Raw genomic sequence first — 27,963 nt, 5'->3', positions numbered from 1 at the left:
TGTCATTTTTCTTGAATGAAGATCCTTCTACTGAAAGAAGACGGAAATTCAAAAGGGAGCTACAAACTGTTTAGCTCCATACCGAGAAATTTTCAATGATGTGGTAAGAACCAGCAACCAAAGTAAAATTACAGACTTTTTTAAGAGGAAAGAAGATGCAAGAATTTTAAATGAAGAAAAAAGTGAAGGCGATATCATTCCACCGCAAAAACGTTCTCGGTTGATTATACTCAGCAGTGCCAAGGAAGAAATTTATTAAATTAGAAAGAAATTTATTAAAGTAGAGTTAAATTAAAATAATATTCTTTGCTTTGTGTTGATCACACATTTATACTTTTAATAAAAATTAAGTTGTTTATTTAGATCTAAAAACAAAAAATGTTTTTAATAAGTTTTCGGAACATTTCCCCCGTTTTTCTGGCTCTGGGTTTCCACAATGCTGCATTTTCTAGGAATTTATCTACCGTGTTATAGGAGGGTTACCTGTATTTATGCATTAAAATTAAGGTAAAATTTAACATAGAGCATAACAGCTTCAGAGATGAAGTTAGAAAACAGGCAACAGATTCAGTTCATGTTAATTCATATACTTATTTATTTTCTAGCTGCTCATGCTCACCGTTGTATATCTGTTGAATTTTATGATACAGCATTTTCGAAAACAAGTTTTGTCAGTAGCTCTAAGTGTCATTAGAATCGAATGGATTTGTGTATGCCCGTAGTTTTAAAAGTACTCAGACAATGTTGCCCGTTGTACCTAAGTTCTAGAGTGAGTATTTAAAGGAAGTATATATAAGAGGGAGTAGTGAAATGGTGGGAATTCATTGCTCCTTTGCAAACTTCTCAGATTTGTTTTAAGAATCTTAAAAAGTTTTCGAAGAAAAAAGAATGAAGTTCGCCCATTCTCAATGCGTTTGACCCAAAAAAATGAACATTTCGTTTAAGTCTGGCAAAAGTGGAAGTACACTGTACTACCTTTGTCGTGCAAACAAAATGTACAGGGTGTATCCTGTCCCTATAGATTGTGCCCCGTAATTAGTCCTGTCTAGCTCTGAAACTGAAAATAAAAGTTACTGAAGTAATCGAAAGAGTTACCAAAGCAAAATGGAGATGGACTGGTCACATCGTCCGCTTAATGGAAAACAGATGAACAAAGAGAATCCTAGAATTGAGATCAGGAGAAGACAAAAGAAAAAGTGGAAGACCGACCACAAGATGGAGTAATGACAATAGAAGAATAACGACAAATTTGACGAAAAACAGCAAAAGATAGAGAAAATTTTATATCAATGGAGGAGGTCTATGTTGAAAAGCGGATACACAAGGCTGTATGATTATGGCGATAATGAGACTCGCAGCTCACTACGAAATATTTACTTCAGACTGAGAAGTCCTTTTCAGGTAACATTAGCTTGTTTTGCAAGTGCCAGTTGTAGAACTCGCGATTTTGTTCACACATTTTCGAATAGCCCGGGCGTATGAGCAACGTGTACCTGCACGCCTGTTCGATGGTTTTCGAGTATATCAGGGTTTTTCGCGTAATTCGAGTGATACTTTGATAATTTTCGCTTTTCAACATGGTTTTTCAAGTTTTACAAATTATTCACGAATATGCTTGGGTTTTTCCAAAGCCTTCGGCAGAGTCTTTCACAGAGATATCAAAAAATGTTATAATATAATTTTTTCCAAAATCCCCTATCCGTATAGCATATCTAATTTTGTATTTCAATCTGTTAAATACAGGGTGGCTGATGAAAGCCGCTACCAAAAAAAAATTGAATAACTTTTTTTCTTTTTAAGTTATCTGTTCCATTTTTGTTTTAATTTGCAAATTGATCTTTAAAATTTATTAAAATGGATAACTGGGACACGCAAACAAGAATTTGGATAGTCCACCGCTATCACGCACTGGAGTCCGTAGTTTTGGTACAGAGAGAGTACAGGCGGATGTTTGGCGGCGATCCCCCGAGCAGATGGACCATAATGAGACTGGTGAATAATTTTGCTGAGCAAGGAACAGTCGCCTTAACAGAAGGCCTTATCATCGAAACCCACCAGTTCGGACGGAGGAAACGATCGCTGCTGTAGCTGCAGCTATACAAAGCAGTCCAAGGGTTTCAACAAGAAGCTTATCTGCTCAACTTGGTGTCAGCCGACAGTCTTTGCAAACAATAATGCACAAAGATTTACACTTATTTCCCTACAAAATTCAAATGGTTAACAAACTGAATGCAGCAGACTTGCCGATTCGCTTGGAATTTTGCCAGAAGATCCTGCAAATGGTGGAAGAAGACCAAAACATGTTAAACTGCCTTTTCATGTCTGATGAGGCCCCGTTTCGATTCAAACGGCAATGTAAACAAAGAAAATTGTCGAATATGGAATACTTCTAACCCACAGATACTCCACGAGACGGAATTGCATCCTCTTCGCGTGACAGTGTGGTGTGCGGTTTCTTCACGCTGTATTGTCGGGCCTTATTTTTTTGAAGAAAATGGTCACACCGTTACGGTTACTGGAGACCATTATTTGAAAATGCTGAAAGAATTTTTCTATCCAGAACTACGCCGAAAGAGAATTCCTTTCAACTCTGTGTGGTTTCAACAAGATGGGGCAACGTCTCACATAGCCCAGACTGTTATGACAGAGTTGCGACGAAAATTTCCCAATAAAGAATAAACTTCGTTGGCCCCCCAGGTCGCCTGACCTTACTGCACCTGACTTTTTCTTGTGGGGTTTATGTAAACAAGAAGTTTATAAAACAAAGCCAACAAATTTGGATGAGCAAAAACAATCCATTCGGGCAACAATTGCGGCTATTCCTGTCGCAACTCTCAAAGCAGCAATAAACAACTTTTTACTAAGATGCCGCACTTGTGTCAACGAGCATGGGGGGCATTTAAATTCAATTATTTTTAAAACTAGTTAAGCTACATTTAATAAAATTTAATGACCTTCATCTTGAAAAAAAAAATAAATGAATTCCATACACTAAAAAAAAAGTTATTTGAGTTTCTTAATGTAGCAAAATTCATCAGCCACCCTGTATTTCGAAGATTTAGGTCAAATTGTTTACAGTCGTTTTTCATTTATAGTCACATTAATTTCATTCATTATCAAAATCATATTATATTTTACGCTTTGTACGATAAAAAATATTTCAAGTTTTATGGACCCTTATACTCTAAAATTACTGTTTATTGTATTCGTTCGCTCTTAATTGGAATACGCCACCGTTTTGGAGGCCATAACATACATTTTTAATTGGCGAAATCGAACGGGAGAAAAGGTGTTTCTTAAATTTGTACACGAACAGTTATTTTTTTTTTATCCTATCCCCTCTTACACATCACGTTTACTGGTAATAAACTTGAAATCTTTAGAAAGTAGAATATGAATTCTTGCTCGTTTGTTTTCAATGTTATTAAGAGTACATTGATTGCCCAATTCTGCTTCAAAGTATTAATTTTCTTACACCTCCCAGAATTTTCCGAAACGCGCTTTCTTTCTATTTCAAAAAGTTCAAAACAAATTATCTCGCAATTCTCCTATTGAGCGTTCTCTTCGTTATTTTAATGAGATCTAAAATTCTTAGCTCCAAAATTCTCAGTTTCAAAGAAAGAATTTTCTGTACTATTCAACTATATCTTTTAGTTTAGATGTAAGTTTGTAATTGAATTATGTTTATATTCATGAAATCATGTTTTCTTGACTTCTTGAAATAAGTAAATAAAATTAAAAATTGTTTGCTGTTAATAAGCTCGAAAACTTCGGGCAAACATTTGAGCAGTTGAACAATGAACAAATTTGAAGTAAGTACAGAGCTGCTTACACTACTCGATACCTGAATACCTATAGTTCATGGTGAAAACCTTGATGTATCCCACTGAAATGTAATGGAAAATGACATTAGTTTACGGTAGAAAAAATTCTGTTCGAAGGTACTTTTTTGCACACGCCTCTTTTTAGATATCATACAGAGATAAGTAAATATTTTCTGCAAATCAATTTTTTGTAGGAGTAAAATTTTGTTTTTCTATTTTACTTTTTATTTATTTATATATATATTTAATTTTAATGCCGTAAAAACTCGTACACTTTTGTTTTCCGTGCACTAAAATTTCTAACTTCAATTGGTAGTTGGTTACTTCAAAAAGCTTAATTTTATAGCAGGATTTATCGTAAAGAATTATCGTTGACCGCCTTTATATTACTTATTTGCTTCAAATGGTTTCAGAACTTAAATAAGTCATTGCAACTTGCATGTGAATTATACACACGCACATAACTTTTAATTTGTGTAAAATATATTTGGTTCCTCTAACCAAGTTGTGCTCTTCTAAAGGTTTTAGATGTGCATATAGCTTAAGAATTACATTTTAAATCGACAGTTGTTCATTAAGAGCTTATTTTATAAAGACTACCATAGCTGACGATAAATTTGTATAAAATATGCTTATAATATATGAAAATGACTAAATTAAGTATATGTGGCAATACCTACAATCAAGCTAAGTGGCACATTGAACATTGAACGGACTGGTCTTGTTGTGAGATATCCTACCTTTACCATAAAACTGAGAAAATTGAAAATTTTGCGCACAGAAAAGTAAATACTGCTGATAAATATCAGTGTGTATCAGTGTTGGTTTACTGAAATCGTATTTCTGAAATCGGCTGGTGAGAAATGCATTAAATTTTTATTTAGAGATTTGTGGAAAAAACCAGAAATAATTAATAGATTCCAAAATAGCTTGAAATAAAAAGTAAATAAAAGAAGAAATAAGTTTACAAAATTCATCTTCTGTGATTTTCTTTATTTTATATGGAGGTATTTTTGTGCACTGAACACAATATTCAGGTCCAAAAGTGTAAATCATGTCATTGTTTGAAAAAACTGCGATTAGAAATCCATAAAAAATTTCGAATTTTATATAGCAGATGCAAAATCAAAAAGTTGGTCTAAGAGTATAAAACACTCTACGATTTTTGGAGCCACTGATTATTGCCATATTGGATTTTGAAAAACTGGCATCTAATTTGGGTAAATAAATTTAAACTGCAGTTTAAACTACAAGGGTGTTAAAAATACTTTTTCAACAAGAAGGCGCAATTTGGTGCACAGATTTCATTACTTAATTCAAATTTGTATATTGCTTTAGATATAAGGCAGGCATGGTTATTATTTAAAGTTATATATATGTATATATGTACCGAGATTTGTTGTCATATCTAAATATTCAGTTGAGTTATCCGTCGCATAGATGATCAGCTAGAGATGAGAGGCAAAACGGATGGATGGATGGATACCCCCGACAGTCTTTTCTACGTTACCGCAACGACACGGATTTATGGTAGATATATCCGGATTTAGTTACTCCAGCAGCACTCCCCGTACATGTATGGGAAATGTTTTTGCTGCTGCAACAACAACTAAATCGATTCTTCTTCATTTGTTTATTTAACTATAGCATTTTATTCCTATCTCGATTTCGTGCGTTTCATAACTGAATGGACTGAACTTATTGACAAGATTGGACAGTTTATTTGTTTTTTATTTGATTTTAATATTTTTTTTATAAAAATATAGTTCAATATAGTATGAAAATCATTTGTGAAAATTGAAAAAAAAAATTTGAAACTTTTTAGTTAGAGAAAAATTAATTTAATTTTTTAATATTTGATATAAAGTGCAATTTTAAGTAGTTCAAAAATCGGGTTCACTTTTTCCGCTGATGGTGTTAGGTGTTTACTTCCATTTGAAAAAAGAGCATTCATTACATAGAGAAAATGCGCAAGATCGCCAGCAGACCAAAAGAAAACAAAAGAAAATCAACGCGATCTTTGAATGACGTCACATTAAGTTGTTTATACTTTTTAAAGGATGAAAGAAATAATGGTTAATAGAGAATTAAAAAAAAAAAATTTATTAAAAAAAACAAAATTTAGATTTTAATTTTAATAGTAAAAAAAAAACATTAATTATATTAATTAAAAAAAATTAATGGTTATTTTTAATTTTAAAACTCAAAAAAAGTTTTTTTAATTTTCTAATAAAAAATTAAATATTTTAATTTTGACGATCATACATTATATGGAAAAATGCGCAAGACCGCCAGTAGAAAAATTAAGAAAATTGTCAAAAATCTACGCGGCCTTCGAGTGCCTTCAAATAAAGTTTCTTGTAGCTTTTTGATGGTAAAAATAATTTATAGTTAATAGAAATTACAAAAAAAAAAAAAATTATTAAAAAATTTCAATCTCAATTTTAATAATTAAAAAAAATTGAACATTGAACATGAAATATAAAAAACAATGTTTAATTTTTTAATAAAAAAAATTTGAATTTTTGCGCTAGACCGCCCGCAAGATAAAAAAGGAAAGAAAATTGTCAAAAATCAACGCGTTAGATAGAGACACATTTTTAATAAAAAAAAAATTAAATATATTAATTTAAAAATAATGAATGTTTTTTTAATTTTAAAAACTTAAAAACTTGTAAATAAATTAAAATTCATTTTAATTTAATTTAATTCAAATTAAAAAATTCACTTAATTTTAAAAGTATTTTTCTTTTTAAGTTAATGCCTTTCTCATTCAAAGTAATAGGAATAGGAATTTTATTTTCTGTGCGTAAAATTTTCAATTCGTTCACAACAAAATTGTGCCCACCCAACGCTGCGAACATCAGCAATAAACGGAAATCAGCAAAATAAAAATGCTCCAAATTTCTTCACCCATTGCAGCTACTTGTTGTCTAAGCTTTTAATTGCATTTGAAATTCATTTCTTTATATGCATGTATTTATGTATATATGTATGTGTGTATGGACGAGTATAACTATGTGCATGAGTGTAGATGAATGAAGAAATTTTGAGCAGGCAACACTTACAACTCACCAATTTCGTTATATAAATGTGTATGCATATGTATATATGTTTATTTGTGTGTATATATGTTTATATGTATATATGTATTTGAATATGTATAAAAAGACGTCAAGCAAGCCACACTGAAAACTATGACATTTAATATTCGATAGATTAAATATTTCAACACGACGATGGCGATGAGTACGACGAAATTCGAAATACTTATGAATACCAAAAACATTTAAAATGAACGATTAATGTACACGCATACATACGCATGTGCGCATATGTATGTATATGTGTTAGTAGTCGTAACATTTAATATACTTAAAATGCAACACCTTGGATTAGAATTTATTTAACGTTTACTAATGCAGTCAGTTATTTATGTTTGCTTGATTGGGAAAAATTGACTAAATCTTTATTTTATATACAATGTTATTTTTAAAATTAATATTAGAGCTTTCATTTTGTAAACATTTAGCTAAAACACGCACAACGTTCAAATTCACTTAATTCTACACGTAGTTAGGTATGGAAACATGGAAATTTATGTATTCATATGTAAAGTAGATTTATTGAAAATTTACAGCTTACCCAAAGTGGTGGATTCCATGGATCCAAGGAATGAAAAGCTTTCAGTATGATTTTAGCATGAAAGCTTCTAGGACTTAATGGCATAATATTTATTTTAAAAAAGTATTATTTATATATTTATATTAAGCATTCATAAAAGCGGCATTTTGTTTGGGAAGTTATTGAAATGTATTAGTTGTCAGTGAAGCTTGAAAGCCCCCGAGGCTCACTTTTACCAAAAATGTTAAAATTTGAATTGATGCGTGAGATTTGGCTTTAAAAGTGACTTTTTATTAAAAAATTATAGGCGTACTATAGCATTTACGATTATTTTTTTATATTTATTAATATGTGGAAGTTTTTTAGTAATAGATTTTTTAGTTAAAGAAGTATTAGCATTTATTCGTTTAATGCAAATTTTAACACTTTAACACGTTGAGGGTCGCCATTTGTGTATGTAAATATGTGTATGATATTCCCATACACTACTGACGTGTTATTTGTGTAGACTCTAAAGATTATTTATATATTTATTATTTAAAATTTAGTGTTTAAAATTAAGTATTATTTTTTAAAATGTAAATAATTTCTCCGAAACAAAAGTCAGGAAAACACAAGTTTTTTTTTTATGATGATAGAGCCTAAATTTGTTCCGCAGCCAAAAAATGAGACAGCTCTTTTTTATTTTTATTTTTTTCTCTTGTTATTAAATTTTTCTCTTGCAAAAAAGTTCTTTTACTTAAATTTTGCATAAAATGTTTATATATCACCTTTTCTAACTTTCTTTAGTAAATACCCAAAAATGTTTTTGATTTTTAAATCAGTTTATTTACTGCTATCTGTTTTGCAACATTCAAAAATACTTGTACTTAAAATTAAGGCATTATACTAGACATGCAACGACTGCTGCAACCATTTCTAGATTTAGGCTTATTCCATACTAAATCCGTTGTTGACTTCCTCTTCAGTCTACTAAAGGATATGTAATTGAGAGATTTTTCTGTATGTAAGGGTTCGGTTGCAATTGGAATTTTTGTGATGTGGCAAGTTTTTTAACTTTTTCAGCTATTATGAGAAATTTCAGATCACGATGTATTTGGGTAATTGTGATGTAATATGGCGTGTATGTAATCATTCAGTAATCAAAGTGTTTTCGATTTTTGGAGTATTTCGGTGCTAGAATTCGCTACAGTGTCCCAGAGCTGTATGTCGTAGGTCCATATCGGGTTAAATATGGCTATGTAGAGTGAGATCTTATTTCCAAGGGAAACATGCGAATTTCGATGAAGTAACCAGTATAGATTTCGGAGTTTGATTCCAAGTGCCTTACGTTTAGTGAAAATAAGTGTTTCCATGTTAGCTTGCTGTCGAGGTGTTTGCCAAGATATTTTGTAAAATTATTATGGGGTATGATTACATTATTGAGATTCAAGGGAGGGCAAATGTTTCGATTGAGTATAAAAGTTAATTTAACTGATTTTGTCTCATTGGATTTTATTCTCCAATCGCTTAAGCATCGAGCTAAATATCAAGTCCTTTTTGAAGTTTAAGTGAAGCATTCTGGGGGTTAGAGTCAATTGCGAGAATCAATTCCGATCATAGTTCCCCTTAGTGACTGGTAAATCGTGGTTGTAGAGCAAGTATAGGATTGGGTTCATTATATTGCCCTGGAGTACACCAGCTTTCACAAAGTTCAAAGTGTCCTTCGTTTTGTTTAACAAAGAAATGTCGGACTTTGAGGTAGGACTTGATAAAAGTGTAATAATTTATGGGTAGAGAGTCTTTTATTTTGCATAGCAATCAGTTCTGTCAAGCGTGGTTATGTCGAAGAAATGTGCAATACTTTTTGGGTTTTTGTACCTGTTCGATGGTACCATGTGTCTTTCTGAAGCCCAATTGATATTTGGGATAAATTTTCGGTCTTCAGTTATGGGCATCATTCTTTCGAGAAAAAAAGATTCCATAACTTTAGAGGTATTGACCAATAAGCTGATGGGGCGATAAGATTCCACTTTACCAGCACTTTTTCTGGTTTTTGAAGTCATTTTTATTTGTGCGACTTTCCATGTGGGGGAATAATGCCGGTTAATATTGAGGCATTGCGTATATACGGGAGAAAAGAGATTCCGTCTTCCTGCAGTTGTTTAAGTACTTCTCCTGTTATTAGATCATTTGATGACTTTCTTTGTTTTAAGCTTTTTCATTGCCGCTTTGATTACGCTTCTTTGTTCGATATTTTTGGGTCCATTTGGTGAATGAGTTCGAGGGTGTCTTTCACATTCAGAGCAGTGCTTAGCAAGGGTTCGATTTCATGTAGTGTAAAAACTCGGGATGAGTGCTGAGCAAATATGTGAGCTTGTTCAAAATCGGATTTAGCCCATTCATTATATTCCATTTGAATGGTTGATTGTGTTAAAGCTGGCTTTTTTAAGTTTTTGGGCGCTTTCCAAAGTAGTCAGTGGCAGGACTTACATCGAGGTTACCGAGGTAGTTCTCAAAAAGGTGCAAGATTTATTAAAAAAAAAAAATTATTATTTTTTATGCGGAAATTAAAAAATCTGCAACTTTCTAAGTAAGACAAAAAAATAGATAAATATTCGTTTTTAATACAAAAAAAAAAAAATGTAAGTGAGACAAACATTTTTGTTTTTAATTTTTATTATTTTTTATTTAAGTTTATTTTTTGTTTTAAATTACCAAGTCAAATTATATTTTATATTATTCTTTGATTATATATTTCACTTATATTTATATTATTATATTTTCCCAGTGTGTTTAACCTGTCTTGTATATGTACATATGGCGCTCAACGTGTTAACGTAATTCTACCACTATTTAATTTGAGGTTCTGAACAATTTTAAGGCCACCGATTTTTTATATATTTGTAAATTTTTTTTGTACATTTTATTAAAAATCATTTAATGACACATTTTAGATAAAGCTCTGTTGGTGTAAGCTTGCGAGTAAAAACTAAATACATACATACAATTCGAAAGTTTAAAGTGTTTTTGTAATGTTTTTATTGCCTCAATATCCAGAAGTTAATCAATTAATTTATGTATTTATTGGTCTAATGTTTTGCTGATTTTTATTTATTTTGCTGTTTTTATTATTGAGTGATAATTTTAGTTGAGGTGGCAATGGTATTTATGCGTTTAAGTTAAGCATTTAAGTAAATGTTCATACTTTATGAAGGCGAGCTTTAAGGTGGCAAATTCACAAAATTGAATATCATTATTGGAATTAAATTCAGGTGAACATCTCTGAATGTGTGCGATGTGAAACCAGATGCGGTGGTAGTAGAGGAAGACGAATACCTCCTCTTCTTAGCTTCAATTGGTGGTTAGCACGCGAAAGAAACGACTGGTGCGCTTTGTTGACCAAAATCGCTTAAGCGGCTATCGCACCAATCTAGTAGAAGAATCAGCTCTATGAAAACGAAGAAGAAGCTGTATGATAAGAGAAATTATTTTCAGGAGAAAGTTATACTAAATTCATTACTTAACTGCGAATTTTCAGATCAATTTCAAATATTAACAGGATGATCTTTTTTGCAGTATTTTTTCGAGAAAAAATAAATGGGTGTAAGCGTCGTGTGTTTTTTAGCTGTATGAGAACTATCGATGCCGATAATTATGGTGACAGCAGGGAATGGCAAAGTGTGTTGACATTTCTGTTCAGTAAGTCATAATGAAATACTTTGAAACAAAAAAAAAATCTGTTCGTAGAGCGAAGTATTGAGGAAGACGCCGAAAGCCGATTCGTCGTTCTTCTCAACTTGTTCGTCTTTACCCTTCGACTATGTGGAAAATTGTACGTAAGGATTTTGGTTTTCGCGCCTATAAAATACAGCTCGTTCAAGAATTTGAGCCAAATGACCATCGCTTGTGTCGCAATTGTACTGAAAGCCCAATCAGCCCTTTAGATTTATTATTCAGATTTATTGGAAAAAGTGGTCTAAAATTGGACTGATCGAAAGGACCATTTAACTCACACCCACGGCAGACATATGCCGAATATCGTATTACAAAAATAAATGATATGAAATTATCTAACAGATTATCTAATAAAAAAAATTAATTCAATAATATTCCTGTTATTTATTATCTGTTATTCTATTACCGTTTGAAGTTCTGAAGCTCCTAAAAACACCCTTTCAAACGATAAAGTTTTCATTTTAACAGAAGTATGGCATGTCAAGCAGAACCGCTTTCCATTGCTCGCTAGAGGCGCTACGCTAAAACTTGCTTAGATCCTTTTTTTTTTCAGTGAAAGAAAAGTGAAAAAAATACTAAAGAATTTTTATTCAAAATGTCGATCCCTTATTTCTGTCAAAATTGGGCTTATTATGATTTAGTGAAATCAAAGAAGAAAGAATGAAAAAAAAATTCTTCGGAATTTCCATTCAAAACAGGACTGATTTACAATAGGTTTTATGATTTAGAAATCTCAGTGCTGGAAATGAATTAATGGTGCACTTTTGTTTGCGTACTTCAAAGACTCCTACGGAAATTTTCAGGGAAATATTTGTGTGGCACATTTTGAATCTCCCTTTCAGCCAATATTCTTTATATTTTTCAGAGTTTTAAAAATAAGGGTCAGAATGACACACATGGATATATCGGTTAAATAACCTATAAAAGTCAAAATTTTTGGGGGCATCGCCGCTTTTTAGGCGCGAATGTTGGTTTTGAGTTGCTTATAGTTGTTGTTGTAGCAGTTCGCTAGGCCTTGCCAGTGCGGTGTAGCCACCGAATCTCATCGTCTAACTCATCTAACGGTAGGCCTAGGAAGCGTGCTATTTTGACAGGTTGGGTACAGCGGAAGTGGGGTGTTAAGTGAGTGGTTTTAAGAGGGCACGTGAATTAAGTGGCGTGAGGCGTGTTACATGCCTGACATACATTGAGTATGTTGGCGTGGATTTTGGATTGGTAAGAGTTTAATTTTGTACATTATCCAGACCGCAATTGAACCAACCAATATTATGCGGGTCTCTCGAGGCAGCTGAAGCTCTTCGTCTACAATGGGTGGTGGTTGAAATTCGATAACGGCATTGGAGAGTCGGTAGTTTAGGAAGGCGGCTAGAGTCTCCCGATGAATATCGTTTAATGTCTGCCTATATGCTGTCCGATCCAGTAGTTGCAGTCGTGTTTGGTCCTCCTGACTCGACTAGGAGGTGGCTCAAGTACTAGTAAATGTCTGCAGGGGTGATTTCTGCCATACCATCCGAGCAGAAATCGCCCGCTTAGCATTTTGCTGTGCTCTCTGACCGAAAGCAGGGAAGCCTCGTTGTGGAGATGTTGCAGAGGAGGCATTCCGTAGCTGTCCTGATAGCAGTATTTCGAGCGAATTACTAGTACCAGACGGGTGTAGCGTAATTTAGAACCGATTTGGTTTTTTATAGTCTTCGAAGCAATTCATTGGAAAGCCTACTCATCTGAAGCTCTAATTTCGACCGCATCTTCAACACATCCTGAGCTGGATTGTCATTTAGCCATTTAGCCGTAAGAACCATAAATATTTTACGAACGAACACAATTTGTCAAAGTTCCATTTTCAACTGCGCTTCGTCTTTAAAATACGATCTTATGCACCGATCTAAGTGTCACCTAATCCCTACTCATTGAACGGGTTGCAAAATTTAGGAAATTCTCCAATATTGGCCGCGTTAAAACTCACCTTCTGACCCACTATTGCGGGGAGAATTTATTTAATAAGCTTAAGGGCTAATTAGTTTGATGTACGTTATTGATATTGTAAGTATGTGTGTATGTGTGAGTGATTATTTAGAGCCGCTATTAATAATTCACTAGTTGCTTATTATCCTTAAATAATGAGTTAAAACGTATTTTTTTATTATTTATAAGTTTTAATTAACTGAATTGTTATTAATTGTAATTAATAATAAAAAACGTACATATTTAAACTTATAATTGTTAATTAAATTCGCAGTTCTGCCAGATTATTTACGTTTGCTGTGCGTATTGTTAAATTAAACTACAACAACAACACCTAAGTGAGTAAAGCAAACAAATAACCAAACCAACGTTGGCCTCGAAATCGAAAGCAGAATCGGAATCAATATCAGAATCAGAAACTCTATGCGAATTCGAAAAGCTGTGTCGGTATGTATGCTCGAAAACTTTAACGAAAACGCTCTAACGGAGAATAACAGCTAACGGTGTTGATACCTCCTCTGGCATATTTGTTGGAAAACACTTTCACAGGAAATAAATATTTTCATTGATAGAAAAAAAAACAAATAACCACAACAAAAAGCAACAATTTATTTTATGTAAATCGCGCAATACAATAAACATTTTACAAATACAAATACAAATACGAATGTAAATACAAATACATAAAATACGTGGTAATGCCTCCTTTTAATATATATTATATTTTTATTAAATTGTTTTTATTGTGTTAGTAAGCTTTTTTTAACATAACAGCCTTGTGTGTGTATTAGTGTTTTACGCTTTTCATTAAATTAGTTGCAAGCTGAAGTGTGAAATTTGTTATGCTGCATTGGCGAGGGTGAAAGGGCATTGGGGTGTTTGTGCGTAGGTATTTGTGTGGGGATTAGTGAGGTATGGTAGTGTGTATGTGTAACGATAGCTTGCTGTAACCCAATCAACACCTGACGAGTTTTGCGTCAACCTTTTAGTTGAAGTTGATAGCCACCACCCTTGGGTTTTAAATGCTGGCGAAATTTATATTTTTCAATGAAATATTTAACGTAATTTTCTAATTATTTTCTAACCTTTTCAAAATAATGTATAGCTCTCAAGTAATTCTCACTTATTTTCAAAAACTTTCCATTTGATCTCAAAAGCAAACAAAAAATTACAATTCTCTAGTTGATTCCTAAAATATTTCTTTAATTGATCTCAAAAATTTGAGAAATTTATAATTCCCAATTGGATATCTAACCCCGAAGAATAATAAATTACCAGGTTTTAAAATCCGCCATCTCATATTTACACACTCGTCCAATAAGTTGTTGTTCAGACGGAAGTAGCAAGGGCGGTATTTTCGAGAACAGACCGCCGTCACAACCTCTTTGGCGTCAACAAATCAGCTGGTTTCTTCAAAATCGCTGAAAGCCGACTAACGGTCTGATGTTGGCCACACCGTCGACTTATGTATAAGTATATCGTTCATGTTGAAAAGTCTGGAACGAGTGGTGGAGAAACATATTCGAGTGGGGGTATTGCCGAGAAGTCCACTTAGTAGAAATCAACATGCTTACCAGAGTGGAAAATAATGTGAATCAGCCTTACACGATCTTGTTAGCAAGATTGAAGCCGGGCTCGAAGCTGACGAATACACAATGGGCGTGTTCGTGGACATTGAGGGGGCTTTTGATAATGCCACTTTCGGCTCGATATGTTCTTATGCCGAACGACATAGAGTTAATCAAGCCATTATAAAATGGACATATTCCATGCTCTCTGAGAGGCTGTTAACCGCTGGTGGGACCAGTGACGAACAAATCACAGTCAGGGCCAAGCAAGGATGTCCCCAAGGGGGTGTTCTTTCTCCGCTGCTGTGGTGCTTCGTCGTAGACTCTCTATTAGTGGAGATGCAGGAACTCGGTTTTCACGTCCAAGCATATGCGGACGACGTCTGTGCGCTAACATCAGATAAATCCTTAACGAGGCTTTGCACGAAAGTGCAGAGGATTCTTGACAAAATCGATGACTGGTGCATGAGACAAGGTCTTTCCGTTAACCCGAACAAAACAACCATAGTCTTGTTTACGAGAAAACGGAAATTGGATGGACTCATTCTTCCAACACTGAAAGGTGTGACACTTGGCCTTTCCAACGAAGTTAAATATCTAGGAGTAATCTTGGATAAGAAGCTGACTTGGGAGACACACATTTACTGAAGGTGAATCGTGCGTTGAAGATTTTTCAGCAATGCCGTAGAGCCTTTGGCAAAACTTGGGGTCTGAAACCTGCTGTGGTCCTATGGATATACACAGCACTTATCAGACCAATCATCACTTACGCTTCTGTGGTCTGGTGGCGACGGAGCATGGTTAAGTCCACAATCCGGGAACTATACAGGCTGCAAAGAAGTGTATGTTTATGCATCACGGGTGCCATGAGTACAACCTCTGGTGATACCCTGAATGCTATGCTTGATTTGCTCCCCCTGGATCTTAAGATACAACAGGAAACAATAAAATCAATGTGTAGACTCCATAAATATGGTTTCTGTCACGAAGATGTAATCTCGGGACACAGAGAAATCTTTAAGTTGCTGTCGGAGCAGTATCCACTGTTTTTGGCACCTAAAGATGACCTGATACCCACAGTTTCATTTGGAAGGAAATTTGATGTCAGATTGCATGCAGAATGCATGCAGGGAGGTTTGACGGATATTTTCTTTACCGATGTCCAAGACTGAAATAGGGTCTGGAGCCGGATGGTACTTAAACGATAGTAATAAGTATCACTATGCTATGTGTGGAATGGCAACTGTTTTCCAAACAGAAGTTTTTGCCATCCTAAAAGTAGCGGAATGGATAATCGAAAGGAGATGGAGCGGGAAACAGATTGGTGTCTTCAGTGACAGTCAGGCTGCATTGACGGCCCTGGAGAACGCGAAGCAAACCTCAAAGATTGTTCAAGAATGTAAGAAGAAGCTTAATTCTGTCGCAAGACAAAGCAGGCTTGTACTTATATGGGTTCCGGGACACTCCGGTGTTCAAGGAAACGAAATTGCCGACGAATTGGCCAACCGTCGATCAGCGGTGCCCCCACAGGGGCCAGAGCCAATAATCGGAATCAGTCCCGCAGGAATCAAGAATTGGATCAGCGATTATGTAGGCAATCTACATAAAGAGCGATGGTCCGGTCTAGAACGCTGCAGAACTGCAAAGTGTTTTGTGACAAGTCCGAACAGAAAACTGTCAAACTTTCTACTAAAACTCAGAAGGAAAGACATTCGGTTGATGGTCAGCGTCATTACAGGACACAACCCATGGGGTCAGCATATGACACCATTGGAATCATCGAGGACCCGGTATGCCTGTCGTGCTTGGAGGAGGCGGATAGCACTGAGCACTTTCTCTGTGAGTGTCCTGCCTTTGCTAGAGCGCGACTACGAGTATTGGGTTCCGATGTCATGGGAATGAGTATTATTCGTTCTCTAAAACTGGAGGATATTTACAGATTTGCCAAAGAATCTGGAAAATTCTCACAGGACAAACTATCTCTATCTCTATCTCTGTCTCTATTCTTTTCTATCTCTTTCTCTGATGCTTTTCTCCTTCCCTCCTTGACTATCTACCCCCTTTCCAGAGCTTTAAATACAATGGGCTCTTTAGCCTGAGTGTTTTAGGAGCCACCAAATCTCCTGGTGCTCCTTGGCTCGACCTTTTCAAATTCATATTCAGACGTTCTGTCTAGAATATTGCTGTTATATCGCAAAGTGTTGCTGAACAACCTTTAACATCAATATCTCGAAGTTCTCAACATTTAGGCATTCACGACTCGACTCTTTGTCGGATTTTACCTGTAGGCGCTGAGGTGGATTTTTAAATGATGTGATTTTCCACATATAATGGAAGTGAATAGTTATATTTTGAATGATAATAATGAAACCTGTAAGAATCTAAATTTTGACATATTTTATTTTGAAAAAACATCTAGACGCGTCTTTTGAAATACTTTTTGTTATTTATGGTAGTGTTGAAGTCTACGTATTCTATACTCATGCGTATGCAATATTGTCGCAAAGCGCAGGAAATTATATTTTTCCATGACTTCCTTTTTGAGAAAGGAAAATACCATGGAATCTGCAGTCGTTCACATATTGTGTCATGTTTTGTTGGAGCGACCAAGTTATTTTACCGCTTTGGGCATTAGAAGTCGGGATTTAAGTCCAAACCAAGGCCATTACAAAGGACCTTCTGACCTATCTGGGCGCTTCTACACTCTCATGGAGAGCGGCAGCGAGCATACAACAACCTAACCTAAACTAACAGAGCTGTTAACTGCAGTTAAATTAATGGAGGAGATATGTAGACGACAAATGTTGAGAATTTCAGAGAAGATAATTGAGAATTTCAAAGATGAGTTGAGAATTAACGTGATTTAGATGGGAGCTTTGCGTAGCTTGGTATATTCGTTATCAACTTCCCCTCAAATTTCACGAGTCGCAAATGTTCATTGGGCTATGCAAATAGCAGGGAAATGTATGTTTGTGCTAGACATGTAGATGTAAATGTGTGTTGCTTAAAGCATGATATGTGTGCAGATGTGTGTAAATATACTTATAAATGTGTAAAAATTGAGTTGTTTTTTTACAACGCTTTCAGTTTTCGTTTTAAGATTTTTATTTAATCTTCTGTGCTTTTTAATGCATTTCCTTATTTAATCAAAAGTCGATTTAATTGTGTATGTTTGCATGAAAAATTTATTATTTTGCGGTTGTATACGCGTTTTTAATTTCGTTTGCGGTTATTTACTTTGCGCTCGTTATTAAAGCGTATGTTTATGCTTTATTAAACGGTTTCATTTTTCTACTATAATTTGAGGGATTTGATTTTATCGTGTGCAATACTTGTAATTTATTTCGCCCAAAAGCATGCAACATTTGTTTTGGTTTATTTTTTCGGGTAAATAAATTCAAGTATTGACCGTTTAACCAGTTATATTACACCAGCGTATTGTTTCAAAGGTGCTAATCACTTTTGCTATAATATTTCGCTTTGCATTCCATTGCATTTCTCCAAAAAACAAATTTCATTATAGTCTCTTTTTTTGCGTTTGCTGGTAAAAATTTCAAACATTTCGGTTGTGGTCTCGTGTTTGGCAATTTGTTAATTATATATAGGTTTTTTTTCCTTTTTTGGAACAACAACTTGCATAATATGCTGGTTAAACCTGGGTGCGTGCGAGTGTGCATGTGTACGTGTGTGTGTTTTGGCATTTAGGTTAGTAAAGTTAATCGGTGTGGTTTTATTTGATATTTTTAAATTATTTAGAGATGATGGCATTTATGCTAATTATTATGGATTTTTTTAAGCAAATGTGGTTTTAACATTTGTTTGTTAACATTTATTTGTTAAGTGTTTGCTTGGCAAAATCCAAAACTTTTGCTTTATCGTTTTTTTTTTTTTTGTGTTTAGGTACAGGCATACAATGTGAGGCCCACATAAACGGCAAGCTGACAATGTACACTCCCACTAGACCACTGCATGTAAACTACTCTTATTGAAATAAAACAAATTTTCGACGCTTATTTTTTGGTTTTTTTGTGTAAAAAAAAATATTTTGTTTTTTGTTATAAGGCTTTAGATGTGTTCATTATAACTACAACATTGTGGTATACTTTTAGGTGGGTGATGTTTAATGCTGGCATTTTTCGTAATTGAGCTCAGCATGGAAATTATTTTTAAAGGTGTGAAAATGTTTAATTATCGGTTTTAATTACAAGTAGGTAGATAAATACACGCAAAAAACACATTGAATATATTTATGTATAAAACAACAAAGACACATTTAAATAAAGTGTTAGTTTGTAAGGATTCGTGGAAAAAAATCAAAGAGAAGTAATAAAAGTGAGATATTAAAGTTAAAGGAGGATTGTGGAAATATTAAGCGCTTAAAAGTTGGCTATACTTGATGTTTTCGAACAGACGGCAATTGTAAAGTGCACAAAGTTAATTGAAAACTAAAAAAAAAAACAGTATGTAAATAGCGCGCAAATAATTTTTAGCGATAAGAAATACCGAACGACTGCTTTATAAGTTCCCTGCACGCAATAGGAATTAGACGCCCCCGGCTGTAGTCACACTGCATTTCTATGAGAAAGTTTGAGTAGAGAATTGCAATTAGAATTAATTTAGAATGAATGGCGCATAATCAGAATCAAGTTAGGCTACATCATATACGCTATGTATACAAATATTTATTTTTCTTTGATATTTTTTGAATAAATTTATATATAGCGCTTTAGCTTAGTAGCATTATTTGCTATTTTTTCAGTGAGCTGACAAATGGATTTCACACAAAAGATGGAATTAACTCGTTAAAATTTTCGTGCTATGATTTATTACGCTTTTCGACGTGGATTATTGGGACAAGAGTGAATTGATTAATTTACTTCGACTTTTGGCGTTAAAGCACCACATTTCACCACTGTGAATCGCTGGTCCTGCAAGACTCTACATGTGGCTGTTGAGTCTTGCAGGATGAATTTCGCAAAGGTCATCTAAAAACGCTTGTTGTGACAGAAATAATTGATGCTGTACGTCAAGTGATAACGCAAGATCGTCATGTGACAGGAGTATCGCGAGATAGAGCAATCTTTGGAAATTAGTGGGACCAGCATACATTCAATATTGCATGAAAAATTGGTCATCTAGAAGATTTTTTTTTTCATGGTATCAAACGAGCATAATTTGACAGTTGTCTAGTCGCCGAAAAAAGGAATCGTGGCGATTGGTGTACAAAAATAAAATATTGAAGAATTTTTGCCGCAATGTTTCAAAGCACGTCTACGACGTCATAACAGGTGACTTCAGCAAACGACAGTATGGGTGCTCCAAGATTAGCTTAGTCCAACAAAAGTTTATCACGGAAGAAGTGCTCAAAGCAAGAGCTCGCCTGTTTTCTTAAAACCTGTTCAGGTCGCAACTGTCCTACAGGAAACTTAAAGCACTCAATTATGAGTTTTAAAGAACTATTTGGTTGACAGAAGTTTTCAGATAGTTCAGGAAGACCAACCGCCAAATCTGAAATATCCTTCACCAAGGCCACCGAATTTCTCATGTATCGGCTCACACAAGAGTGTTTTTGAGCATTTAAAAGAACGAACTAACAGGTCAGCCGCCTTACAGCTCTTATTTGGCGCCTAATTATTTCTCTTTGTTCCCGAAAATCCAAAATAAAATGGGAGGTTAACGTTTTTCAACGACTGAAGAAGCCGTTGAAGTTTTCAAAAAGCTCGTTTTGGAGGTATCTCCATCTGAGTGACAAAAACACCTTTGGTTCAAGTGAGTGCAGAAGTGTATTGACTTCCAAGGAGAATATTTTGAACAAAAACAGCTATCTTAAGCATGTGATTTCCTCGTACTTAACTTACACCTTAACTTGCAAAGGCTCAGTGCGGACTCTTCTATTCATTTATGAGTTTTTAAAAAGTACTCCTTAAATCATCCGAAGACAAGATAGATAAAGTGTTTTGAGACTATTTTATTTGCTTATAATTAGTCAGCTAATGCAGTAAAGAATAAATATCAACAACTAAATAAAGGGACACTATGTGAAAAGAAAAAGGCTTCCATGAAGTTTTCTGGAGGATGCCCATTTCACTTCATATTCGGAGCACTTCTTCGAAGTGTTGCTGAGGAAGTTGGAGGTCACTCCTCGGAGTTCTTCATCGAGGTGGTGCTATGGGAGTCCCTTTTCACTCCTGTTTTAAGGCGCTGCGCTTTTGGCTGGCTGGAGATATATTTAAAAATAAAGTCCACTTTAGCTATTTAGATTACCCTAACTAAAGTGTGCTCTATCTCAGGACCACGATTATGCGCCAATGTATTTTAATGTAAGATGAAATTTCCTACGTAAGGATTATAATGGAAATAAGCCCAGGTGGGAATTTCTTCATACATTTTTTGTGTCCGTGCATAGCAAAGGCAAGCAGGTACAGTATCCGCCTCGTTTTACCTACAAGGTTCATCTAGGAAATTTCACTTAACGAAACTTAATTGATTCTGATTGCGTTAAAATTTCTCACCGACGAGTTGTTATGAGAACGGATCAGGACTGCAGCTTACAGTCTCTACACATTCATTCTACACATGGTATTCACATTTAACAAAGATAAGTTTCTCATTAATCTCATTGTTCTCTTACTCTCGCGGGGTATGTACAGAAATTTGGATGAAGTTAATGTACAGACAATAGCGAACATAGAGACTAAGAGGTGTGAGACTGAGAACGCCTAAAACGTCAGAGCAGTTGGCTTCACTTTGATTACTGCTTGAACTAATTGGTCTTTAGCAATTTGAATATCGCTTGCGAGTTTTAGTGCAGAAGTTGCAGTTTCACTATTTTAGATTAGTTATTTTATGGCTTACATTTTTCCACAGCTTGCACTTGAAGCAATTTCAATTAAAATAATTTAAAACAAAAATGATTTAAGCTATAACCAGAGAACTTTGAAATAATTCATATTCTCAGGTGCATCTTCCTGTCCTAGCGCATCTTTGAAAACGTTTTATTTTTACATACTGTTTATTTTTAGTATTTCAATAAACTCTGTCGAAATTATTTACCACTTTCATTTATTTATTTACATTACACCTATATATTTATGAAATTTTCCCACATGAAGTATAGCCCCTTTTTATATATAAAAAAACATTAGTCAATAAAATGCTAAAATAAAAAGGTGTATTGCCAAATTACGCTTAATTCTGTAGACTTGAATTATTTACCAATTCAGGGCATTCAATGGAACACAAAGGAGTTAAATTTTTTTGTTGAAGAGATTCAATTTATTGAGGCATTGCTCAGATGCTAGGGCACAATCGAGCGTAGATTGGCAAGTTTTAACATAAAATAAAATACGACCTATGCATATATTTCTTTTTTTGTTTTTTTATTTTTATTTATTTTTTGTAACTTGGTACTGCTTTTAATTTCTTTGACTGCATTTTTTTGTTCGGAGTTATGCAGTTTTACGAAAATAGCGAGTGGATATGACAAATGCAAAATTTAAATTGCTTGCATTCTATATTGTTAGTGCGTAGAAAAGCATATTTCAAAACAGTGAGGATATGAAGCTTTTGTGCTTCTGCACGATCGACGTTAATGCAGAGAGAGAGCGTGAATGAGAGAAGATGCGCGAGAAGATCTTGTGCTTGATGTACAGTTTTGAAATCTAAATAAAATTTTACTACAGGAAATGCTGCCCTATTCTTCCTTTAATGGGTTTGAGTTAAAATATTTTTTTTATTTAAATTAGATAAGGCAGAGCGACGTGCTGAATGATAGATTGCTTGCTATGTGCCTATTTTATTTAGAAATGTCATTTACTTGAGTTTTCATTTGGAGCAGAGTAATGAATCTACGAGCTTTTAGAAAATATTGGAATATTCGTAATGAAATTAATGAAAAGCGGGCAGTTGTTGCGGGTCCTAAACTATAAGTTGCGTGGCATAAAACGTGAAAGCTTCGAAGCTTAAAGCCTAAGCTTTCATATAAGCTTGAAAATGAAAAGCTGAGCTAAAATTGATTATAACGGCTAAGCTGATTTACTCATTTATGGACATTTGCGCTTATAATAGCCGCTTACAACCTTTATTGAATGCTTGGTCGAGCTCCTCCTCCTATCTGTGGTGTGCATCTTGCTGCTTTTCCACCAATGGAGGGTCGTATAGTGTTAAGCCGACCCCAAGAACTCTTTCCTGGTAGAAACGCACTAGGAGTTTCAGGGAAGCAATTGTCTGCTGCGGACCGATCGCTATTAGAAGAAAATTCTTCTATCATTTGATGTTTCATACCTGGAGACTCGCACTTCCGATTAGTTGCCACATAGTGAAAGGGAAATTAATACTAATAGACTTGGAAAGTCTTAACCTCATAGTAAATATTACACTGCTACCTCTCCTGTGGTCTATTATCTTTGACGCAGAGTCCATAACGGCAGGCCTCGAAAGAATTTAAGTACTTGCTGGTGCACTTTGAACCATATCACCGATGGATTTAGCGTCACAAAACGTAGTTGGTGGGTCTTAAACTTGTAAGAGCTGCGCATTCGCATTCACGCGCTGATGTTTCATCGCCCAGCTTGCAGAAATGGCAGACAAGGCGAGCTTCACTTTGCTTTTCACCCACGTTTCAGCGTCAATCCCATATAAAAGGTGGACTATTTCAAAACGCATAACTAATGAACTCCATCTGGTACTAGTATCGCTGTAGATCGAACCGGTCTATGCGTGACTGTAAGTCAACCAGTTCAACCTAACCTATGGAAAAGCTATTTAGTTCTTTTCCGAGTTTTACTAAGTCGCTTACTTTATTTACAATCTTATTTTATTTTTGTACAATATTTTCTGTATTTTGTCAGGTACTTTAGGTTCTCATATGATACATTTCTCGGTACATAAATTACCTCAAGTATGGAATGCACCACATCAACAGTTAAGCAGTTCATTTTCATGGTACATTTGCATTAACATCGAGCTCTCAAAAAACAGCTTTTATTTGAAACAAAAATTTTCTGCATCTTTGAGTTGGCAAAATCACAAAAGCTTTTTTAAAATTCTCTGAAATTCTGCTTTGGAATATGCTTGACTAAGCAGCAAAAGCTTTTTAGAGCTTTTTATTTAATTCTTTTGAAATTTTCAATAAGAGCTCATTCACAAAAAATTTTCAAAATCAGAACTCAGGCAAACTTGGAAAATAAAAATGTATGAACTTACAACTTAAGTAAACTTTCGGTAAATAGAGAACATATTCAAAAGCTAAAGCGAGTTGAACGCTCTTTGCATGGCTTACAATAAAAGGTGCGCAGCCATATGCATTCAGCTGTAATAAGCAAGCAGAAGTTCAACATTAAAGCTTAAAACTCAAAATATAATATAATATTTGCAGAAAACAAAAGCAAAATTTTGCGTATAAAATTTTGTTAGTGGAAATATTCGAATATTGCAGTGAAAACAAAATAAAGCCAACCAAGCACAGCTATAAACGAAAGTTTTTTCATTTGCAAAAATACCAAAAAGCTTTGAAACTCAAACAGCAATAATAATTTTAGTTGTTTTTGTACAAAAAAGATGCAGTTGAAAATGCTAAACAGTATTTTACAGTAAGTTTGGTTGATTTTAAGGTTTTTATATACAGTTGAAAGTTAAAAAGCGCCGGGCACATATGAAAATGTTAGCTTACCTTTCTCTTGGCAAAAACAGTTCTTTTGCTTAATTTTTCCTAAATTATACTCTGAATAAAAATCTTTGATTATGTTATTTTGTTTTTTTAATTTTAAACATAGAAATATATATGTATAGATTTGTTATAGTATAATTTAAGTTCGCAGCAAATGATTGGCGTATGTTTCGTATTTAGTAGTTATTTGATAGTAGCGCTTAAAAGTGTGCTATCATTTTGTTAGTGTGGTTATAATACCTAAAGCCTGTGTTGGTGTATTTATAATAAACTATTGACGTAAGCTGAGTATTTTTTTAGCGCACCAGACTATTCAGTTTATCTTCATTTCCTGCATTCAAGCTTAATATTTTGTTACCCACCGAAGTGTATTTCCTAACTAACTATTTGTTTCTCCTTTTAGCTTTGCATGTTTTGACTTTTCTGCATTCTACTCAGTTTTGTTTGCTTATTTTCTTTTCAATTTACCTTTCTAATTTTCCTAATTAAGTGTTTGTGTTAAGTTAGTTTTAACCCTCTGAAACCATTGGCCCCCTACAACTCACCTGTTGTACATCAACACATCCGGTTTCCAGAGCTTATTCGGTGTTATCCGCAGATCTTTCACGTTTCCATATTCCGATTCATTCCATCGTAAGTTGTAGTCATTCCACTCCTGTTCGTGTTCGTGATAATTAGCATTTGCGTTGTTCGATAGGTTTTTGTGTTGGTGTAAGATGAGATAAAAATATTTCCGGTTAATAAAATAAGTTAAACGAAATTTCTTAATTCTAATTCTATTATATGTAAGAAATTTTAGAAATAAAATCATAAAGCTAATATGTATATATATATACATATAAAGAAATGTGATGAGATTTCTTGTAAACTACCGTATTTTATTCTTTTTTAAAAAGCCATAAATAATGTATGATAAGTCATCGAAATTATTAAAAAAAAATTTAAATAAGAAATTAGTGAAATATTTTTGTAATTTGAGGAAAATTAAATCGATTTTTTCTCGGCAGATGGCTGTAGTGATCGATAACTCGTAAGGTATTGATCAAACAATTTAAAGTTTATGTTCGTTGCCAAGGTGATATTCCACACTAAAAATTATTTTGCTGTTTTGTGTTTGCTCCATTCAGTTATGAGTTAGAGGGTGTTAACAATGGAAGTTAACAAGGAGAAAATTTGGTACATTTTACAATTGCTCGTTGATAAAGGCGAAAATATAAGACAGGCCGCTGAAATTCTGAATCGTGTTTATGGCGCCGATACATTAACAGCTAATTACGTGCAATTTTGGTTTCGTCGATTCCGTTCAGGCATTTTTAATGTTGAAGAAAATTTCAACATACTAGTACTATTAAATTACAATTTTTAGTGGAGTTTTAACAGCGAGAATACAATTTTATATTTGAATACTTTTTTTTATGATCCTGCATAAACTTAACAACATGACATTGAAATTTATGACTGCACAATGCTTGGAAATTATTTAAAAATTAATACTGAAATTCTAAATCGATGGTTGCAATTTGAAGTCGATTATAAAAATCGCCCCAATAGCGCATAAGTTCACGTAGCAGAGTACCAAAAATATTGCAGTTTTAATTCAAAATACTTGATTCCGCGCCGATTGAATCATACTGTGATCTCTCAGTAAATCAATAAATGCGTAACATTTTTTGTCGCACTCTTAAAAGATCAAATTAACTCATTTGATTTGAAGTGGCGAAACTTCCACGATTGATCGCTGTAGAAGTTATGCTATATCCCTATTGAAAAATCTGTTAGATATCCCTCAGTCTATGTTATGACATGCTTTAACATTTTAATACATCAATGTATACTGCAAACGGTTAACAACAACATTACTATAATGCTTTAACATAATACTGTAACATAACATTCTACAGGGTGGCTGATGAAAGCCGCTACCAAAAAAAAATTGAATAACTTTTTTTCTTTTTAAGTTATCTGTTCCATTTTTGTTTTAATTTGCAGATTGATCTTTAAAATTTATTAAAATGGATAACTGGGACACACAAACAAGAATTTGGATAGTCCGCCGCTATCACGCACTGGAGTCCGTAGTTTTGGTACAGAGAGAGTACAGGCGGATGTTTGGCGGCGATCCCCCGAGCAGATGGACCATAATGAGACTGGTGAATAATTTTGCTGAGCAAGGAACAGTCGCCTTAACAGAAGGCCTTATCATCGAAATCCACCAGTTTGGACGGAGGAAACGATCGCTGCTGCAGCTGCAGCTATACAAAGCAATCCAAGGGTTTCAACAAGAAGCTTATCTGCTCAACTTGGTGTCAGCCGACAGTCTTTGCAAACAATAATGCACAAAGATTTACACTTATTTCCCTACAAAATTCAAATGGTTAACAAACTGAATGCAGCAGACTTGCCGATTCGCTTGGAATTTTGCCAGAAGATCCTGCAAATGGTGGAAGAAGACCAAAACATGTTAAACTGCCTTTTCATGTCTGATGAGGCCCTTTTCGATTTAAACGGCAATGTGAACAAACAAAATTGTCGAATATGGAGTACTTCTAACCCACAGATACTCCACGAGACGGAATTGCATCCTCTTCGCGTGACAGTGTGGTGTGCGGTTTCTTCACGCTGTATTGTCGGACCTTATTTTTTTGAAGAAAATGGTCACACCGTTACGGTTACTGGAGACCGTTATTTGAAAATGCTGAAAGAATTTTTCTATCCAGAACTACGCCGAAAGAGAATTCCTTTCAACTCTGTGTGGTTTCAACAAGATGGGGCAACGTCTCACATAGCCCAGACTGTTATGACAGAGTTGCGACGAAAATTTCCCAATAAACTGATTTCAAGAAACTCCGAATTTCGTTAGCCCCCCAGGTCGCCTGACCTTACTGCACCTGACTTTTTCTTGTGGGGTTTATGTAAACAAGAAGTTTATAAAACAAAGCCAACAAATTTGGATGAACTAAAACAATCCATTCGGGCAACAATTGCGGCTATTCCTGTCGCAACTCTCAAAGCAGCAATGAACAACTTTTTACTAAGATGCCGCACTTGTGTCAACGAGCATGGGGGCATTTAAATTCAATTATTTTTAAAACTAGTTAAGCTACTTTTAATAAAATTTAATGACCTTCAACTTGAAAAAAAAAATAAATGAATTCCATACACTAAAAAAAAAGTTATTTGAGTTTCTTAATGTAGCAAAATTCATCAGCCGCCCTGTATTAACATTATAATGGCGACGTTGAACTCAATGTTTACATAATATAGATCTCAGATGACAATAGCATAATCAGCCAGACCAGTTGATAAAATTGAGTAAGCAGTGAGGAGCTGCGGGCGAAAACACCCAGCAGCGGTGCTTTACAACCAACTGTCTGTGCTTCATACTTCTCTCCTTCTTTTTGCAGCCTGTTGGTGTTGGTGTTAACTAGCCAATGCCTCCTACGAACAGTAATGAGAGCCTAAAGTCTTCTAATTCTCATATTCCTATATACTGAGAATCGGTGTTCTGCAGTATGAATGAAATGCACTTTTTGATATAAGTACATAGATGCAGCAAAACCATTTTTCACTAGAGACCATCCAAATACGCTCACTTATGACT

At 34.4% G+C, this 27,963-nt stretch overlaps 1 protein-coding gene across 1 annotated transcript in view; it reads right to left on the bottom strand.

The window, feature by feature from the left end:
* LOC128864676 (neuronal acetylcholine receptor subunit alpha-7) overlaps positions 1 to 27,963 on the bottom strand; it is a 323,769-nt gene that overhangs the window by 165,366 nt on the left and 130,440 nt on the right. Inside the window, exon 4 of the mRNA XM_054104429.1 lies at positions 24,908 to 25,017. Within this exon, the coding sequence (XP_053960404.1) occupies positions 24,908 to 25,017 (110 nt within the window). The remainder of the gene's footprint in view (positions 1 to 24,907; positions 25,018 to 27,963) is intronic.

Source organism: Anastrepha ludens, chromosome 5 (genome assembly GCF_028408465.1).
Source record: "Anastrepha ludens isolate Willacy chromosome 5, idAnaLude1.1, whole genome shotgun sequence".
Lineage (NCBI taxonomy): Eukaryota > Metazoa > Arthropoda > Insecta > Diptera > Tephritidae > Anastrepha > Anastrepha ludens.
Note: the sequence above shows the minus strand (reverse complement) of the source record. Positions and strands in the feature narration are given on the sequence as shown.